We start from the raw sequence: 19,191 nt of genomic DNA on the forward strand, positions 1-19,191 counted from the left end.
TAGAAAAATGCCATTACAAAGGTAAAAACAAAATTCCACTGTAAATTACTTTAAGGAGTCAAATATCACCTCATAAAGGGAAGGCTAATTTTTTATCAAATTTTGGATTATTGATTAGAAGGTGCTCCGTCACGTGGTTGCCACAAGCCCGCCGGCCGCTCCTTCATCGAATTTGCCGGCCGCACCGTTCTCAAGCCCGCTGGCCTCTGCTCACTCTAGCCGCCGGCCTCCGCCCACTCTAGGCCTCCGGCCTCCACTCACTCTAGCCGCCGGCTTCTCACTCTAGCCCGCCGTTTGTGACGCTGTGTTTCGTTGTGAAAGAGAAACTACTTTGTTTGGCAGTGGAGTTAAAGGGGCACTACAGTCGTTGTCATAGTCTCCGGATGCTCTGAAGTTCTGCATGCCCTTTAGAGACTGAGATTGACAAATAAACAAATACAGACAGATATGAGCTAAAGGAACATTTCCATTCAGTTCAATGCATTTAAATTTGATTGTACATATACACTACTGTGTATAAATCTCTGAAACATAACTTACCCATTTGTTTACAAATGATTTAGTTGTGGACACCCAGATTGCTTGAGGAGGATCAGCTGATTTGTCCAATTCCATCTGCACAGAGAAAACATCATATATAAGAGCAGCTTTCTTAAAGGACTGAACACTTACATTTAACAATGACTTCATTTCTATATTTTCAAACACGAAGCAGCTCAAGCTTACCTTCAGGATGGGAGCTTTCTCTTCACATACGAGCACACGCAAGTCAGGGTTACGCAGATCCGTACAGTAGATTTTTCGGTCACGTCCGCCAGAGTAGATGTGCGTGAAGGCCTCGTTCACCTGCAGGGCCCACACGCCCCCATCGTGGACCCGGTATGTGGCGATGCATCTCTGCTGACCGAGAGACCACAAGCGTATCGTACCATCTGAGCTGCCAGAGAGACACTAGACAGAGAAACAATGCAGGTTTAACATGTGTATTTGATGAAAAACCTCAAAGTTAGAGTAACTATGGCTGTGCTCAGACAGGTAAAAAAATATCAGATTTTCTGGCATATCTGAAGTAAATCTATTTAGCTGTTTGAAAAGCAAAAAAAAAAAAAACAGACGAAAGCTGATGTTTACAAACCTTATCCAAATCACATTCATAATAAAATAAGATTTTTTGCATCTCAGTTCGAAAAGCCGGATTCCAAAGATATTTTCTCATAGTTTGGGATGTCATGCACATGTGATATACAAAATTTGCAATTATTTCTGGAGCTGTGTTGAAGTCCTACCTGAGTGCCGTCTCTGTTTAACAATAATGATTTTACGTTGTCAGAGTGGCCTTTCAGCTTCATTAGCTTAGCACATGTCCGTGGATCCCAGACCCTCAGGACCTGACAAAATATTTAAAAATTACACAAAAAATTTCCAACAATCAAAACCTTTTTATTTGAACCTGCAGTTGAAATTACAATTTTCCTTCCTTGAAACCTAAAACCACAAAACTGTGAGACTAACCTTCTCTGTAGATCCTGAGATGATCACAGTTCCTGTCTGATTCATGGCCAGACTGTAGATGGAGTCCTTGTTTCCACTCAGTGAGGAAGCTATCACAGAAATGATGGATGCAATCAGGGTTATTATACTTAACTTTTTTTTTTTTAAATAAACATAACATTTTGAAATAAAATACATGTTAACTGAAAAAAAATATACAAAAACTTAAACTTATTTAAAGGGGTCGTCATATGATGCGATTTCAAGTTTTCCTTTCTCTTTGGAGTGTTACAAGCTGTGCATAGATAAGATCCCTGAAGTTGCAAAGACTAAAGTCCTACATCATAACAGGAGTTCTGACCTTTGTCAAAAAAAAAAGTCTTCTTTGTTGCCTTTTTCTCTATCATACTTTAGAAATCATCAGAAATTATATATCAATTGAAAACTTTAAATCTCAAAATTCATCCTTTGAAACCTTAACTGTCACCCGTCCCTTCAGAGGGACGCCTAAGTTTACTTCACTATATTACAAATAAATCCTAAGCTAATCATGACAAACTATATATCGTTGGAAAGGTCTAAGACTCCTTGATATTTTACCACTGTTTCTTTGTTACAAATTATGTAGGAAAAGTAATAGATTAATTTATGACAAGAGTGCACCTCAAAAATCCACATCATAACAGGAGTCAGAAAAAGTCTTCCTCGTTGCCTTTTTCTCGATCACACTTTAGAAATCATCAGAAATTGTATATCAGTTGAAAACTTAAAATCTCGAAATTCATCCTTTGAAACCCATTTTAAAATCAAACATTGCATTACCAGCATTGACAGTTTCAACAGCTTTTTAAGTCATGCACTATTACTACATTTTTTGTTTTGTTTGTAACAGGACCCCATAACTTTGTACATGTTCAAGGTGTAAAGCTTTATGCATTGTTAAATGTTCTTGTTATTGTTCTGGTTTTATGTCAGAATTAAAACATTCAAAACAAGTCAGTTGTTACAGTTGCTGTATAAGATTTATTAATTTATTAAAGTTTATTCAAGTTTTCTGAATACTTTGGGAATAAAATGTCCATGAAATGACCTGACCATGATTAATTGCAATGTGCCTGTAACATAAAATATTAATTGACAATTATGGAGTACAAACGTAGCACAGTTGAATATATGTCTCTCGCATAGGTCTGAGATTGGCTTGATACCAGTTTGACGCTGTGCTAGAAGTTCACCAGTATTTAAACCTCAGTTACATTGAATGGCTGGTATAGTGTCTCATTTAGAGTATTTAGCATTCTTTTCAAGTAAATTTTATAGCTGAATGATAATTGTATCAGTGTAATACATCATGTGAAGTCAATTAATCAAATGTTTAAGATCCAGTCTTTCACTATCTCTCTCTGTCAGGACGTGCCAGGTTTTGGTCTGATATTCAAAGCAGTTAACACCTTGGCATGTTAACTCTTATATTTTTACAAGAGATGCAGATACAGAAAGAGCAGAAAGCATGAGATAAAGTGATAAAATAACTGAATAATCTTTGTTGCATTCTTCTTTATGATCAGTCTTTGTCTGACCAGCATGCATTCCACAACTGTTACCAAGCACATACAACTGCTGCTTACCAAAATCGTCTTGTGATGTAAAAATCTATGAGATTACAATACACAACACAACATAAGAATAACATTAGCAATGGTTAATCACAGTAATATAATATGAAAAGTAAATGAATGTTGATTACATTAAGAAATGAATACATAAAGTGATGTACATGAAAGAAATAGAGATTAATGTGAATGAAGACGCCTGTAACTGTCATCCAGATGTTGTGCCAAAGTGTTTAAATCCTGAAAAATCAAGGAAAACAATTAGTGTGTATTAGAGCCGTAGAGAGAGAGAGTTGTGACAACTCCATTCACTCCAATGGACCAGTTTTTTACAGCAATGGCGGATTGTGGAGCTGCTCAATAGTTCCCGGAAGTTAGCGCTAATACTATCAGCGCCGTAGAGATGCAGCAGAAGAGACCGCTGTGACAAACTTTTAAAAGGTAAGATAGAATAAAACTGTATATTATCAGCACAGCTAATCAAATTACCTTGTGCATTAAAACAGATCATTATTAGATTATTCCTCTAATTAGTGTGTATTAACTGAACACTGCATCCTGTTGCACAAATGGTAAGTACAAATATCCCGTTGTTCATACACTGAGGTCTATTCATCATTATAAAGCTATGGTTATGAGGGCAGGGTTAGTCTAAGAGGCAGCTAGGCTGGACATTGGCCACCCAGTGTTGGTGAACAAAAACGGCAATGAGTATAATCCCTTTCTTCATTTTGGCCAGACATTGTGGCTAGCACAAGACAGCTGCATTTTTGGGAACACGATCTGTATTCATAGCAGCCTCTGGATTACATTATTCACATTTTTGAGTGTCTAAACGACCGATTTAACTTCCCAGTTTTAAAAATAAAACGATAAACCTTTACTTGGCTAGTTAACTGAAATAAAACGATCAACTGCACTTACCTCTGCTAAATCATAACTGGAACGGTGGTCTCGCGCTGATGACGTCAGCATCCAGGTAGGCACACAGTGGGTTATGATTGGTCGACAGACAGGGTCAAATCTGATTGGCTAAAGAGTACGAGTGTCTCGCGTGGGAGGAGTTCGCTGCCAGGAAGGTCTCAAAATTCACACACAAATCCAAGGCGATTCACATTCACAACCCATGATAAACTTGTGAATTTTTAACATTCAAAAATGTTGTACACAGTTGTACATCTGTGAATTGTGTTTTGCATTTGTGAAACGTATTTTATGAATATATATTCTTATTTTGTGCACGTGCATTGGTTTTTGTGAATATATATTTTTTTTTTGTGCACGTGAAATATTTCTTATGCATGTGAATTGGGTTACGCATGTGTGCATCGCGTCTTTTGCGTGAATTATTATTGAGATCATTCTGGCTCCATATTATTGAGTTTATTGCAAAAGCTAAACAAAACACACCTACAGAGGAACATTTCATGGAACAACAAACCAATATTTATACTGTCACAAAAAAATAACACCGACACTGTCATACAGAGACAATGTCATGCAACAACAAATCTGACCATTGTGACATGAAAAAACTGCACTGCCATATCGAGAACATTTCATGGTTCAACAATATTTATATGCTCTGTCTTTGTGCTAAATCATTTTTTAGTAAACTTTTGTCTGCTTTGTGAGAACAGGAAAGCCTCAATACCTATTGTCATAATATTTTGTTTAGAAGGTGTGATGAAAGAAAGAAGATGAAAGAAAGATTCTTTTGAAGCAGGGTGAAGCCAGTTCGTGTGTGTGTGTGTGTGTGTGTGTGGGTGTGGGTGTGGGTGAGTGAGAGAGAGAGAGAGAAAGAAAGAGAGTTATACTATCAGATTGATGAAATGATATTGGATGCCACACGTACATATGTGAACGTGAAAATGATCAACATGCTCCTGAACACTAATAGTTTCTATTACTGTCATTCTTTCCCATTCACTTTGAATGGCTGGACATTTTTGACCGGGAACACCACAAGTGTGACTTTGAATTTTTTTGAGGCCGGGTCATTTTTGCCTAGGAACACCACAAGTGTAACAAAGTGAAAAATCTCCCCCAAAAAAGTATGAAAATGATCAAATTTTTTTTTTAGAAGTAGTTATACCCTTTGTGAACAAAGTCACTAAATTTCAGTCCAATGCGATAACATTAACTAGTATTTTCGGGAAAAAAAATTTTTTGCCAAGCAAAAAGGACCCGAACACCACATGAGGGTTAAGAGCTGCTGACAAGTAAGTCCTGCACATGCAGAATGCATATAGAGCAACAGGCTTTTTTTCTTAACCTTAAATACTGTTGAGTTTAAAAATATCGCTTTGCAGTTGAAAGTTTATTAAAATGTGTATGTTCCATTAAACAAGTTATCTTGCTCTGTTTACATGTTGTCTGTCACTGTTAAAGCAAATATGCACATAAACTTATTCACATTATAGAACTTTTTTACATACTTTACTTCACATACCTCAGTGACGCATAGGTATTATGTATGTATTGTGTATATGTGAAAAAAGAAAGAAAGAAAAAAGATTTTATTTAATTCACTCAGCTTTATTCAGAATTTACATCATCACACAATTTAATAAAACCTGTAAACCTACAATATGTCTATAATAACCATGAGTACAAATCAAAAATGTTTTATTATAAGTGCCTTCAAAAGATTAAAGTGATTAACAAGTCATGGTGCTTTTTTATCTCTGATAAACAAAACAAATAATTAAACATTTCCCACTGGCTTTAACAGTCACATGTTTGTCTCTCTATTATTTTATAGTGTCAATCAATGTATCTACAGTAAATAAAAAGCTCAGCAGTGTTCACAGCAAAATATAACAGTATTCATATAAACCTTGCCAGAAAAAAAAAAAATCTGCATCTATGTTCAGAACTTCATAAACATTACTGTGTGAAACAAGATGTCAAAATATCATCTGTAAACAGGGAGCTGACAGAATGCCATTTGTTTACTTTTTCATTACATGTAATTATCCAAACTCTCCAGAGCTTCCTTTTTTGTGTACCTTTTCCATTCATATGGAATCTCACCATTTCCCTGGAATGTCATACTGTGGTATGTTTCCAGATCATCTTGGAATCATTTGTTTACTTTTTCATTACATGTAATTATCCAAACTCTCCAGAGCTTCCTTTTTTGTGTACCTTTTCCATTCATATGGAATCTCACCATTTCCCTGGAATGTCATACTGTGGTATGTTTCCAGATCATCTTGGAATCTGCACACAAACCACTTCCAGTACGGCAGCTCAGAGTGGTCAGGCGTGATGCTCCACTTAGCATATTTACGGCCTCCTTTTCTGTATTTTTTAAAGGGGATTTTATAATCTGAGGAATTTGGGTGAAAAAAGTTGTCACTCGCTACTTCAGTTGTACAGAAATCAGTAGCCAAATTTGTTGTTCCTCTGTAATGCCATCCATTCAGTCCGTTATTGCGGTGGAAAGGAACGCAGTGATCTCCAGGATGGCCTTTCATTGCATTGGTGCAGATGGCTTTACAGAAAGGACACTGAACCCAACAGCACTGACAGAAGTGGTCAATTAAAATCTCATCTGGGGTTTTCCTGCACATTTTTATTTTTATGTTATTAATGCTTGCAAAACTGTCCTGTAGTTTTGTCATCCTCTCCTTTAGACTGTCACCTAAAACTTTGTCAAGAAAATCCAAGTCTTCAATTTCACTAAGATCACCACATGAGCTTTCTGTGAGTTTCAGCTCATCTGTCAGGGCTGTGGTGAAGCATCTGAACCACATGTTGCCGTCTCCACTCTGACTCTTGACCTCCGCTGTTGCTGCTTTGACTGCATTACTTACAATCTGCTGTTTTTCTCTTAGATTTCCTTTGAACATTTTTAGAATCATGTTGTTTTGTTCAGTGTAGTATCTGTCCACTTCATTCTTTATGAATTGTTTAAAGTGTCTTCTCGGATTATGAATGTATTCTATGTACTGATCAAAGTCTTCCTTTTCTGCAAGGGATCTCAGAATGTGTTGTTGGAAACTTTTTCCTCGTCGAAGCAGAGACCAGGAGACGTTGGGATATGTTTCATACATACATTTAGCAGTATGTGCAGCTGTAGCACGCCCTCTTGGATAAGCTTCTATCCATCTCGAGAACTTGTCTATTACTACCACCACAGTGTTTCTCTAGATTTGGTCTGTTCTCACGTAATGCTTGTATGTCAGACCTCATACGTGCAGCTAAATCAATAGCCGTTTTGTTGTAAACTGCTTGGAGGATGGATGGCTCAAGTTTGCTGCAGATGAATTCACTCAGTATGTTTGTTGTTGTTGTAGCTCCTTTGTAGAAGTTCTTGAACATGTTCCAATACTGAGATTTCTGCTTCCCAAAATTAATTATTGGGTCGTTTGCTTCTATAAATTCTTTGTGGAGTTCAGTGAAAGTCTGTCTTGCAATGTCACACATGTAGAGAATGAGATCTATGGTAAACTCCTTTTTCAGTTTGTATTTTTGGCCCACAGATTCATGTTGCTTTACTGACTTTTTAACACAGTCTGTTATTTCCTGAATGTAGCTAGCATTGTAGCCTGATTTTCCAACTAGTGCTTTCTCCATTATCATCTCAGTTTTCTCAGTAATTTTATCAGTCAGATCCCTTATCGAGTAATGACATTCAGCATTTAGGTCCATGTTCTCTGGTTGCTTTTGAGTCCCTTTAACATATTCTATCCCTGACATTAACATTTGAGCTGGAAACATCATAATCTTCTTTCATACCTCTTTCTTGCTTTTCTTAGAGCGTTTGCCAGCTTCCTCTGAAAATACAGTGTCATTAGAGTGCTCTCGATGCTTTAGCGTAATGTAGTCACAATAACCACTCTGGTAGTCTATTAGTTTGAAGTTGGTCTGGTTTAATCGCTCCTATACAAGAGACAATTCATAGTGTTTGGATAAGATCTTTATCACATCGTCCCAAAAGTTGAAGTCTATCAGTGGAGGAGAGTCTTCCGTCATTTCAGTGACCCATTTACTCCACATTGTGTCAAACTCCTCGTTCAGCATGTATTCATCTGTTCCTGTACTTCTGAGACTGAAAGCTAATTCCTTGCTCCGACTGAAAAGCTTGTTTTCATACTCTGTCCGTTTTTTATCCACCTTCTCCCTTGCTTTTTTCTGTTCAATGGCTTCATCCAACTTTCGTTTTGTTCCCTTCACAAGGTCATCATGAAGCTCTTCGATTCTGGTTTCAAATCTTCCTCGCCACTGACACAGAATGTCTTTGTCTTTGTCCTCCTCAAAGTAAGATATCATAGATTTTTCTACCTGCTTTTTTGTATTCTTCATGTCAGCCAACAACTCATGCTCCTGAACCTTAATGTTCCCATTGTCAATTCTGTTGTAGAATTTGTCTTCAACACTCAACATGGCACTCCTGAGGCTCCACGTCCAGTCACTGTACATAGTTTCCAGTTTTCTGTATACCGCAATCTCAAGTGTGTTTTTGAAGCTGAACACGAAGTTTTCATTCAGCAGTACACTCCACAGATCATTAATACGCATTCTGAACTGAGACAGTGTAATGCCATTAGATTTAGAAGCTTTTGAGAGAATGGTGTCCTTCAGCTCCTGAATATTTCTGCTGTAGTCGGGGTTCGGTGGTGCCATTGGTGGGCTGCCTTCCCAGAGCTGTGCAAAATACTTCACATCATTCTGAACGTCAAATGCAATGACGTCACTGAAAAACTCTGTATCACAAACTTCCTCTTTAGCAGCAAGTTTCGTCATCTCATCCAGTTTCTCCTGCAGTCGTCTCCTTCCCTCCATGTTTTTCTCTCCAGCTGTAACATCTGAAACGTTCTGATGCACAAACATGCAGCTTGGATTCAGTCTGAACTTCTTCATCCTCATGAAGGCCTGAACAACAATCTGAAGAATGTCCTGCATCTCAGCTGGGTTTTCTCCAAAGATGTTGATCAATGTCATATTTCCAAGACCAACAACAAATGTGGCCATTTCATTGTCATGATTTCTTGTTGACCTTCCAGCCAGTTCTAGGGCACGAAGTCCCTCAGTATCAACGACCAGCATATAGTCAAACTTTAGCTGTGCTTTCATCTCCTCCGACACTCTGACCAGCTGCATGAAAGCTCCTCTGGTGCATCTGCCAGCACTGACGGCAAACTGCAGTCCAAACATGGCGTTCAGCATGGTGGATTTCCCAGAGCTCTGAATCCCTAAAACTGACAACACATAGACCTTCTTGTCTCCCAGTTTCTGGATGAGTGCATCAAGAACAGCAGTAACCCAGATCAGAGGAACATGGGCAGCATCACCATCCATCAGCTCCAGAGGAAATCCAGAGATCATCATCTCTGCTGCAAGACTTGGAAAAGAAGAAAAGTTCAACTTCAGGTCATTTTTGTTCTTCTTCATAGATGAACATGATTCATATAGCTGACCGATCTCTCTCAGTATGTGCTCCAAGCCAAAGGTTGCAGCTTGTAGTTTCTCAGATACTTTCTCAAGTTCTACTTGTGAAGCTGTCAGCTGCTGTGATTTATCATGTTTCTTTTTAAGATTTAAGACAGTTGACCACTTTTCATCATACTCATGAAGAAGGGCTGAAAGACATTCACTGGTGTAGTCGTCCAGCAGGATGCCCAGCCATTTCAGAAAATATACCACCGCTTTTCCTTCTTGTGAATTCAGTTTTTGAATAAAGATTTGGATAAACTGACTGAGGTCAGATGTTTGCTGCAGTTCACGGATTTTCTGCATTTCTGATTTTTTAGAACTTTTGTACTTTTCAATGTTGCTTTCTTTGTGTAGTTCTCCTAATGTAGGTCGATGAAGTTCTTTATTCTTCTGGCACCACTGATGCCACAGGTTTCCTTGACATGGCAGGAATGATTCTTTGATTTCAGTCAGATCTTTATCCTTCAGTAAATTTAGCATCTGCTGTGCTGCCTCTTTTCCTTTTCTGCAGTCATCATCATCAACCTCATCTACTCTGATATTGGAGTGTTTGGCTATGTCTTCAAGTTTAAAGAAGGAACATGATTCAGTAGACAAGAGTCCATTATTTATAGCTCTTCTGATTTCCTCAAATACAACTGACTGATTTCTGTCTTTTAAACCAATTTTGTATTTCCCTTTCCGCATTTCTGTCAGAGCCGAATCATTGTCAGCAAGAATGCATATTAGTGGCTTTGAGTCCTTGTAGAAGGTTTGGATCTTGGTCATGCTTTTGTCATTCTTGTTAAGTTGTGGTAAAATAACAACATATACAGAGGCCATTTTAGTCAAGATATCCAGCTGCTTTTCATGGGCTCCTGCATCACCATGGAGGTTACAGAACGCAACACAATGAGTAAATCTGTCTGTTTTCTCCCCAGAAGGGCAGTACCAATCGATCTCCACCACTCCGTCCATCAGCACTCTGGTTCTGCTGCTGCCTGGGCAGTTCCTGTGGAAGAATGTGTTGTGTTTCTCATTGATCAGGCTGTTCATCAGCTGAGACTTGGATGAGGATGCAGGACCAAACCTGAAGAAAGCCACCATTGGGGTTTCTGCTTTGTAGACTGGCAGGAATTTGCTAGAGATTTTACCTGTATCATCAATTGTCTTCCAGCTCTTGTTAATTTGTCGAAATGTCCAGAGTGGGAACTCAATATGTTGTGTGAATGGACTGGGTACAAGCAGAGGCAGAGCATACTGACACTGTGAGAGTTTAGTCACCATAAGCTGCTTTAGGAAACTATCAGCACAATGAAACACAGCCATCTGAACATCCATTAAGTGGACCGCATCTAATTTGTTTGTTTCATCTGAGGGTTTAGCAGTTTCTCCAAAAATAGTATCAAAGGCATCAGCATCATCTTCAGATGAGTCATTGTTCCTTTGTTGTGTGTGATGTTGTTCATTATTCTATTTTATCTGGAAGTATCTTGCTCTGTAGTCCATCATCATCAATTTTTGTAGAAAAACTGAAGCCAGCTCCTCTTCTGCACAAGAGTCTTGGGACTGTACAATTGGCTTAAGGAAATCTACAGTTCTCAGTTTCTGATGTTTTCCTTCAAGATGAATACTGTCAATGAGTTGCTCTGGACCTAGCTGAAAGTACCATAATACTTGTAAATAGAAGTTTGAAAAGCCATGGAAAAGAATGTTAATTTGTACACTTTCTGATAATTTAATAAAATTTAGAACATATGACAAGTATAAAATATGCAGCCTGATCTCACTGTTAGGCTATGCATATTTGTATGTAACATTTGCAGGTACAAAAACAAACATATTTATACATTTGAATAGACACTGAAACTTACCAAACATTGTACTGACAGCATCTAAAACATTAACACTATAACGTATTTACAGCTGTAGAAACATAAATCTGTTTTCATCAATATCATAAATCAAAATTTGACTATATTTAGATGTGTTTTAGATCCTTTACTCCTACCTTCAAACCTAACCATTTTTAAACAATATAAAAAACACAGATAAATGTACAGTGACAATTACTTTAGAGCCGCTAATCCTACTCCAGATGACAAATTGATTACCCTTATGATCAAGGTGAAAATATGAAAACTATGAATAACTTTATGAAAAAATAAGCCTATTATTTATGCATATATTTCTTACCTTTTGTTTTTCTCCTTTATCGGTTAGGTCCAAGCTCCCCAAAGGCTGTGTGATAGTGTCACCGATGCTTACTTCTATTTCTGCACCTTGATTTTATGAAAACAGAGGAAAAGATTCTTTGGTAGTTCTTTTTGAAGAATTTTAAACGAACAGCACGATCAGACTTCCGATTCAAGTTCCAATTCAGCTCTTGTGAGTTAATTCTTTAAAGCATGCTGATTCAAAAACACCAAAGTTGATTGAGCCATTAACAAATGACATAATAAAATAAAAGCACAAGTGGCAATTATGAACAGCAGTACATTCAGTCATATCTTGCAATATCACATTAAGTTTAGACATTGTGTTTAGCAGATATATATTTGTATAATTGTAAGAAGTTAACAAACATGTTTTTTCTTTTTCCAAAAATGTTAAAATCGTGGACAAATTTTCTCACAGTGAATTATAATTGTTTTTATATATTTTTACTCTAGCCCTTATGGTTCCAGAGTTCTGAAATAAAACATAAATTATAGCGCCACTTAGTGTCCAACTGAGTAGTAGCTCAAACTAATGTTAAAGTGCCCTTTTGGTCATGTTATAGTGCCCCTCTGATCTGGCCAACATGGTTTCAACTGTGGGGAACTGTGATTTTGCCCCTGCCCAAGCGGAGGTCTGTGCACACCACTGCTACAAATAGTATTGAGATCGTGTTGAATTTAAAGGGGTCATATGATGCGATTTAAACTTTTCCTTTCTCTTTGGAGTGTTGCAAGCTCTTGGTGCATAAAGAGGATCTGTAAAGTTGCAAAGACTAAAGTCTCAAATCCAAAGAGATATTCTTTATAAAAGTTAAGAGTCAACCACGCCTACCTAAAACGGCTCGTTCTAACACGCCCCCATATGTCTACGTCACGATGTGGGAAGATTTGCATAACGCCGCCCAAATGTTCACGCAAAGAAAGAAGGCATAACTTTTATTCTCGCTGTAGTATTGTTGCCGTCGCCGTCATGTCGTGAAGACGCTGTGTGTTTCGTTGTGAAAGCGAAACTACTTTGGTTGGCCTTCCAAAAGAGAACGATATCCGCTTCGTCATGCCTGGAGCTGATCCGTGCTGGTTGCTGAGGAAATACATCAACTTCGCGCTGTCGATCGCCGGATCGGCTTTCACCGTGGACGAAGCGGAGTCCAGCCTGGGGTCGTCACATGTGGTTGCCGCAAGCCCGCCAGCTGCTCCTTCGTCGAATCCGTCGGCCGCGGATAAAATAATGTGTTTTTTTAACCTTAAACCACATAAACACATTTCATTACACCAAATACACAAAATAATGTTCTTTTTAGCAACATCATATGACCCCTTTAAAATTTAGAGACATTATTCCACTAACAACTTCCATATGAATTATAATAAAGGAAAAGGACATGACATGTGGCCAAGTATGTTGACCCATACTCTGGATTTGTGATCTGCATTTCACCCATTACACACACACAACAGTGAGTAGTGAACAAACACTCACACACTGTGAACACACACCCGGAGCAGTGGGCAACCACACCTGGGGAGCAGTACCCTTGGAAAGAAGTTGCTCAAGGGTCTCACCTCAGTCGTGGTATTAAGGGTAGAAGAGAGCACTGGTCATTTACTCCCCCCACCTACAATCCCTGCTGAGTACCGAGACTCAAACCCGCAACCTTTGGGTTACAAGTCCGACTCTCTAACCATTAGGCCACGACTGCCCCATATTTGATTCTATATTGCAGCATTATAATTGAATCTTGAAAGAAAATGTTAAAATGGAGTTGGTAAGACAAAAATCAATATAGATTCTGTGTTACCACTTTGATACTCACTGTTTTGTGGGTCTCTCAAAGAGCTGTACATCTCTCTGGTGTAGCACTGCTGATTATTGTCAGTGAACAGACGCTTGATTCTGTCCATCAGTTCTCTCATCTCTGATTTTTTGTTCATGATCTTGCTGCAGGTATGATATCTTCCTCCACATTTCTTCAGCAGCTGCTCCAGAACAGAGCTGTTCTTCAGGTCATCTATTATAGTGTCACACTCTTCCTCTCTCTCATAGGTGAAGACAATAATCATAAATGAAAGAACTCTGTCACCAAATATTCTCTGTAGCCATTCAATACTCAACTTATCAACATCTGTTAACTGGCCCAATTGCACAACAAAGACGAAGGCATGGATTTCATTTTCATTCACTAGTTGACCAATAACATGATTGAGAGGTTTGAGATCAGTCTCATGTGAGCCAATCATGTTTATCACTGAGACACAATGTTCTGATATCTTCCTCTGTAATGGAATGATCATGGGAAATTCTGCATTAAGATAGAGTTGTTTCTCTCCAAGTAGAATGTTGTCACATCCAAACTGGACAGCATCAGAACTTCCAAATAATGCAACAGTCAAATCAGGATCCCTGTGATCTAAAGTAAACAACAAAGAACTGTTCTCAAACCCAGAGATAAGAACGGCACCATAATATAAGATAATGTGATAGTGCTTCTCAATGATATACACTACCAGTCAAAAGTTTGGAATAATTAAGATTATTAAGAAACAGTTATTTTAAATTGTAACAATGTTTCACAATATTCTGTAATGCTGCCTTAGTGAGCATAAAAGACTTCTTTCAAAAACGTAAAAAAAAATTGCAATTATTCCAAACTTTTAAATAGTAGTTGCATTTCTTAAAGATAGGGTAGGCCGTTTCTGTGCCACTAGTGACACCTTACTTTTTCTACACTGGTTAATCACCCTCTGGTCAGCCTGCTACAGCAGCCATGCCCTCTCGCTATTGGCTGTGTGGACTTTCAACCATTATAACAAAAAAAATTCTGGAAGAAACTGCCTACCCTAGGGCTAACTGTGTTGCTGTGAGATAAATCATACATTCATCAAGTACAAAGTACAAAGAAGCTATGTTTGCATTACCATCAAGTTTCGGGTTACTCAATTCTTCTACTGGCTTCACTTTATCCTGGAGAAAGAACATCAAATTATCTGTTTCTAATTACCATGATTATTTAAAGGTTGCATAATTGTGCAAGAGCAAACATTTACATGCATTTATGCAATGTGGCCAAAAGTATGTGGACATCTGAACATCACACTTGTATGTTTATTCTACATCTGTGCCTTTTGTAGAAGGGGCGTAGCTGCTGAACTAGCCAAACCTGTAAATTTGAATGGAGTGTCCACGTACATCTGGCTCTGTAGTGTGTGTAAAGTTCAGCAAGAACACTGACATTAAAAAGACATTTCTTTTCTTTTTGAATTACACGCTTCATACTCTGGCATCACTGCGAAAATTCACTTTTGAAGCCTTTATTTTAAGAGTGCTATCACATTTACCTCGTATTCTTCACATGCTTTATTTGAGGTTCCTGGAGTGTTTACACCAAGGTCTTGATCAAGAGATATTAAAGGAACTGGAGTTGGTTGCATCTAAAATTCTATTTTAGTGGCTGAGTCTGTCACAACTGAGTCATGATTGTCATAATTCAAGTTGTCTGTATATCTTTCATCATGTGCCACTGGAGGATTGTCCATCACATTATCTGGAGTTTGATGTGTTGCTGGAGAAGGAGCCAAGACATCATCTGCTTCTTGATCTGTTTCATGAGGATTGTCTATAATGTCGTCTGTATATTGATGTGTCACTGGAGGATTGACATAATCTGAATTTTTATATGAAACTGCAGAAGCGTCCATTACATAATCTGAATCTCCATATGATTCAGGAGAGGTGTCCATGACATTATCATCTGTACCTTGAGCCATAATTATATGACTGGGAAGAAAAATAAACATTAACCAGTTTTGGTAAATCAGACAAGACAATATACAGTCACCTTAAAAAGTATTTGAACACGCTTTTGCACATACATCACACTTTTGCACATACACAAAATGTATTAGTTACGAAATATCAAACCAAGTGACATCTGCAAACACGTAATGCGTTAACTCCAAAAAAGGTTTATGTAATATGTAAAATATGAGTTTTAAATGCTGTTTGCATAAGTATATGGCAGTTAATACACCAGACACCATATGGCTCATACTCCACTCCCTAATAAACAACCCCTTATAGCTATAGCTTCTTATAGCTCTGACCCCCAGTGGACCATTTATAAAGCAACATTAAATAGCATAATAGTTTATTGGTTATTTAGTGAAACAAATTAATAAAGTTACAAAGATGAAATCTTATGAATATGTCTTTGGCAAAGAACAAATAAAGGTTGTGGATGCACATGATTCAATGTAAATCATCTAATATGTGATACAGTGATGGGCCGTAGCTACTACATTTCCCAATAGCATGGTAGCATCACTGTTTTCTGAATCAAATAGCTTTTCAGTAGCTAAGCTCTTTTGTTGATCAAGTAGTGCGGTAACGTCCACACAAGCTACATTTTCCCAAGCATTTCTGAAGCTCAAGCTCAAATCGGAAATACAACTGCAAATGATCACTGATCCTGGATCAGTTAGTGAAGCCACCGCCATACACGGACCTGTGTAGCCGACAGTATAGTGAAGCTTCATTTAATGTAGAGTAACTACTAGCTGAGCTCACTACATTTTCCAAGTAGCTTGCCCAACCCTGCACCAAAAATCTAATATAGACTAAATATATATTAATATAACATATAACAAATAGCATGAAGAAAATAATAATAATAAAAAATAAATAAAATCACCTGTTGATCAGCGACTGGAATCCATCCAAGCTTGGCCTCAATATACTGAAAAAATAAAAAAATTACACACTGCTTATGAAGGCATTAGGGTGATCAAATTCTTACTCAGAGCATCACAAACAGCCTCATATATAATCATACAACTTCACCCTCTCAATGATAAAGTTCATAGTGATTATCTCTATAAATCTTAGGACATATTTAGTTCATACCTAACTTGCTTTAAAAACTGAACTGGTCCGGAACAACTACAAATGAAAATGTGAGCTACAGAGAAAATAGGTTACTTGTTCAAACAAATCACGTGATTTCTGGTAAACAATAAGGTACTTGTTACATAAGCAGCACCTCACCTTATTTGCCTAGATTTAACTACATGACGTATAAAAAACAGCTCTACCTAATACACTGATCCAATACATGTTTATTAGAAAACCACAAGAAAAAAAATATTGTAACGATAAAGCTTATTTAAAATGGGTAAACGAGTCAAAGTTAAAATAATACCTCACAGAAGGTATGTAGAAAGTAAGAGAACATCTCGGGTTATAAATGTAACCATGGTTCCCTGAGAAGGGGAAAAGACGATGGGGAAAGCCATTTGCATGACCAATGTCTAAAGGTATGTGAAAACCTGCGACAGTCCCTGACACCATAGGTGGAATGCCCAGAATTAAAAGAGGGATCCCGTAATACATGTCAACAACTTCTTTGTCTGAAGGAGATGTGCAGGCACTCCCAATGGCATGGCAATGAGACACTGTCTTGTTCCCCTTCTCGGAGAACCAGGGTTACAGTTGTATCCTAAGAAGTTCCCTTTCAAAGTGGAAATCAACAAGGAGAAGTCGTGGCCTAATGGTTAGAGAGTTGGACTCATAACCCAAAGGTTGTGAGTTTGAGTCTCAGGTCCGGCATGGATTGTAGGTGGGGGGAGTGAATGTACAGCACTCTCTTCCACCTTCAATACCAAGGCTGAGGTGCCCTTGAGCAAGGCACCGAACCCCCAAATGCTCCCCGGGTGCCGCAGCATAAATGACTGCTCCGTGTGTGTGTGTGTTCACTGCTGTGTGTGTGTGCACTTTGGATGGAGAGCACTAATTCCTAGTAACCACACATGTCATGTCACTTAACAACCCTGCCCCTTTTGTCTCGAAGTGTAAAGTGCCCCTTTCTTCTCAAAGTAAATAACAACAATAATAATAATAAAAAATACCATTTGCCACTAACAATAATAATAAATACAAAATAAAATATTTTGAACAAACTTGTAATTAATTGATAATGAGTATTTTGGTGGACATATTAGGCGGAAGTGGAGTGGTAGGCCACTCTTAACTGCGACAGGTAACATAGAAAATTTACATTTATCCTACCATAAAGCTGTTGTAAACGTAGCGAATGCGGGAGCATGCGAGTTATGCTTAATTATAATAAAGGTGTAACTTGATTGCTGCCACATTTCTGACATTGACATTTCATTTGTTTTTATCCAAGGCCAAGCAAAGTTTACAATATCAACAAAACTAAACATGAATTCAACATGACTAACTTGATTCTCACTGTTTAGTTTGGTAAAGTAAAAGTTAATAATATTTAGTAATATCATCATCTCTCTATTTTTGTTTGATGTGTTATGCATTCTATTACTATCAACGTCTTTCATAGAATGCCAAGGAAAGAAAAGATAAAAAGAAAAAAAACATTATATAAAAGGATCTCTCTGATGTAGCCAAAGGCAGCATCCCTCTCACAAGTTGGCTGAGGAGAGAGAATAAAGATAAAGGTACTGTTTCAATTTCTTAAGCTAATAAGCTGTTATACTTATATTACAGTCCATAAAATAGGTTGCACTATTTTAATTTGTTTGTGTGTGTGAGTGTGTGAACAAATTCAGATGCAAACCCCTTTGTAATCGTTAACATTCTCATAAGTAACTAATTTAATTACATATTTTTCTCAGTAACTGTAACTGATTACAATTACATTTATTTTGTAATTAAATTACGTAATTCCGTTACATGCAACCAGTAACTCCCCAACACTGAAAATAGTGAACACTTAAGAGCAATAAGAAGTTTTTGTTAAAGGAAAAATTCACAAAACTTGATAATTCTATCGTCATTTACTCACCTATATGCAGTTCCAAACCTGTATGACTTTCTTCTTTGTAATATTTTTAAGAATTGTTTTGTTATTGAAAGCCAGTGGGGAACAAAATTAACAGAAATGGGGACGCCATTATATAGACAAAATTAATATGTAATCAAATTTATGTTCCACAGAAGAAAGAATGTTCATTTTGGGGCAAACCATCACTTTAATATAAAAATAATGAAATTTGTTTTTCATAGAGAGTTGCAGTTCAGATAAGGAGAGTATTGAAGAGATTCAAGTGAAAGCATTTGAGACAAGAAAGAAAGATGAAGGATAGCGCCAATTAGGAAGAAAGTGAGATATAATTGAGAAAATACAAGGAGACATTAGGCCCAGCGAGGAAGAGATGATTCAAGAAAAGGATAGAGAGATGACAGAGGAAGGAGCTACAGAAGCAGATATTGAATACCAGGTTCAGGGTACAAAAGCACCAGACACTGATCCATACTTGATGGCCCTTCAGTTTCCAACAGACCCAGCTCATGTTGATTAGCTTAAAATAAAGGTTAATAGGAACTACATACAGTTCTGCTGCTCTCTTGGGCCATGTCAACAAGTAGCTGGCTTTCCAAAAAATCCACAAGGATGGTCTTTTCAGAGCCA

At 37.7% G+C, this 19,191-nt stretch overlaps 1 protein-coding gene, 1 long non-coding RNA gene and 2 pseudogenes across 2 annotated transcripts; all 4 read right to left on the reverse strand.

The window, feature by feature from the left end:
- LOC107662968 (biliverdin reductase A-like) overlaps positions 1–1,595 on the reverse strand; it is a 6,989-nt pseudogene extending 5,394 nt beyond the window's left edge.
- Positions 1,596–5,747: 4,152 nt separating this feature from the next.
- LOC107662969 (interferon-induced very large GTPase 1-like) lies at positions 5,748–7,165 on the reverse strand. The gene has a single exon (XM_016453106.1). It carries the CDS (start codon positions 7,163–7,165, stop codon positions 6,209–6,211), a length of 957 nt encoding a protein of 318 aa, XP_016308592.1. The 3' UTR covers positions 5,748–6,208.
- Positions 7,166–7,169: 4 nt separating this feature from the next.
- LOC107662970 (interferon-induced very large GTPase 1-like) lies at positions 7,170–13,984 on the reverse strand (annotated as a pseudogene).
- Positions 13,985–14,671: 687 nt separating this feature from the next.
- Positions 14,672–16,679, reverse strand: LOC107662979 (uncharacterized). The gene is made up of 4 exons (XR_001631265.1): positions 16,647–16,679; positions 16,435–16,479; positions 15,083–15,521; positions 14,672–14,708 (listed from the first exon to the last, which is right to left on the reverse strand). It is a non-coding gene; the product is annotated as an uncharacterized LOC107662979 (long non-coding RNA).
- Between the last annotated feature and the right edge of the window lie 2,512 nt (positions 16,680–19,191).

This window comes from Sinocyclocheilus anshuiensis, unplaced genomic scaffold (genome assembly GCF_001515605.1).
Source record: "Sinocyclocheilus anshuiensis isolate Anshui unplaced genomic scaffold, SAMN03320099.WGS_v1.1 scaffold1659, whole genome shotgun sequence".
Lineage (NCBI taxonomy): Eukaryota > Metazoa > Chordata > Actinopteri > Cypriniformes > Cyprinidae > Sinocyclocheilus > Sinocyclocheilus anshuiensis.